At 67.4% G+C, this 1,897-nt stretch overlaps 1 protein-coding gene across 1 annotated transcript in view; it reads left to right on the top strand.

Annotated features, from left to right (window-relative positions):
- The window catches only part of LOC106723598 (epsin-1-like), a 16,758-nt gene that overhangs the window by 13,175 nt on the left and 1,686 nt on the right, over nucleotides 1-1,897 (top strand). The window contains exon 5 of the mRNA XM_014530115.1: nucleotides 815-898. Within this exon, the coding sequence (XP_014385601.1) occupies nucleotides 815-898 (84 nt within the window). The remainder of the gene's footprint in view (nucleotides 1-814; nucleotides 899-1,897) is intronic.

The raw sequence follows: 1,897 nt of genomic DNA on the forward strand, positions 1-1,897 counted from the left end.
GTTTGAATTTTTTTCTCCCATCCCATCTCCATGCCTCCCCTCGCCCGCCTGCCCGCCCTCTCTCGGAGGCCTGCTGTCTCTCTCCCCGTCTCTGCTCACCGTGGACCCTGTGCTCTGCCTCCGTCCCTCCCTCCTCACTCCGTCCTGGGCTCCCCTCCCGGGCTCCCTTCCCCTCTCCTTCCCTCCCTCCCTCCTCGCCCTGGAGGCTTGTCCTCCTCTGGCTCTGCCTGCCCCTCCCCAGTTTGGGGACCCTTTCTCCGTGTCTTTGGCTTTGTCTGACCCGGCTCTTTGTCTCCGTCTGTCTGTCTGTTTCTCTATCTGTATCTTAGTCTCTCTTACTGTGTCTCTGTGTCTGCCTCCTCTCTCTCGCTCTCTCTCTCTCTCTCTCTCTCTCTCTCTCGCTCTCTCTTGGCCGCCTCCCCCGCCCGCCCCTCAAAAAAAAGTCTCCCCGCCCGCAGGCCCTGGGACCCGCCCCGGTCCCGCCGCCTCTGAGCTTCCCCGCCCTCGCTAGCTGGCACGCTGGCACCGCAGCATCTGTAGCCGTGGACCTTGTGTGGGACGGAGCCCCGTGACGCCCGCTCAGGTGTCAGACAGACAGACAGCGAGGGCCTCTCCCTCCGCGGCATCCGGGCCTCGTCACCTCCTCCCTGCAGACCTGTGTCCTCACCCGCCTGCCCGCCCGCGACCTGTCCACCCATCCCACACGTCCGCATCCCATTTTAATTTCCGTCACCTTGTCGGGGTGGGAGAGGGTGCGGGCGTCGGGCCACTCAGACTGACCTTCCCCTGCCGCCTGCCTTCGTGGCCCAAACAGGAGGAGCGTATCCGCCGTGGGGATGACCTGAGGCTGCAGATGGCCATAGAGGAGAGCAAGCGAGAGACCGGGGGCCAGGAGGAGGTGAGTGTGGGGAGGTGAGTGGGGAGGAGGTGTGGGCCCTGCCCTGGGTGCATGGGGCATGTGTCCCAGCTGCCTGTCCTGTGGCCTCGCACTGTGTGTGTCCCCGGTGTCTTCACAGCAAGGCCAGCCTCCCAGGCCGTGGCTTTGGGTCACGAGACTGGTCCTGGCTCCCAGGGTGGGGACGGACCCCCGGCCAGTGAGGGGCGGATAGCTCCTGGCTGGGTGGCCAACACTCATGCCAGTGCTCCCGCACAGCTCAGCGTCCCCGGGACTTTGACTGACTACGCACAGCCCCGGCCACTACGGCACCCGGCCACGGGCCTCCGTGCTGCCTTCTCCGTGCTGCCTGCATCCTGGGGGGTGGTCACCTCCACATCCCAGGACAGGGCTCTTGTCGCCGAGTCCAGCCAGGACGCGGGACCTGTGGGGGAGGGAGTGCAGCGCGGGGAAGCCTGGAGCGGGCAGTGACGCGGAGGCGCTGGCCCAGGCCGAGAGCAAGCGAGAGACCGGGGGCCAGGAGGAGGTGAGTGTGGGGAGGTGAGTGGGGAGGAGGTGTGGGCCCTGCCCTGGGTGCATGGGGCATGTGTCCCAGCTGCCTGTCCTGTGGCCTCGCACTGTGTGTGTCCCCGGTGTCTTCACAGCAAGGCCAGCCTCCCAGGCCGTGGCTTTGGGTCACGAGACTGGTCCTGGCTCCCAGGGTGGGGACGGACCCCCGGCCAGTGAGGGGCGGATAGCTCCTGGCTGGGTGGCCAACACTCTTGCCAGTGCTCCCGCACAGCTCAGCGTCCCCGGGACTTTGACCGACTACGCACAGCCCCGGCCACTACGGCACCCGGCCACGGGCCTCCGTGCTGCTTGCATCCTGGGGGGTGGTCACCTCCACATCCCAGGACAGGGCTCTTGTCGCCGAGTCCAGCCAGGACGCGGGACCTGTGGGGGAGGGAGTGCAGCGCGGGGAAGCCTGGAGCGGGCAGTGACGCGGAGGCGCTGGCCCAGGCC

The sequence above is a fragment of the Myotis brandtii genome, unplaced genomic scaffold, assembly GCF_000412655.1.
Source record: "Myotis brandtii unplaced genomic scaffold, ASM41265v1 scaffold720, whole genome shotgun sequence".
NCBI lineage: Eukaryota > Metazoa > Chordata > Mammalia > Chiroptera > Vespertilionidae > Myotis > Myotis brandtii.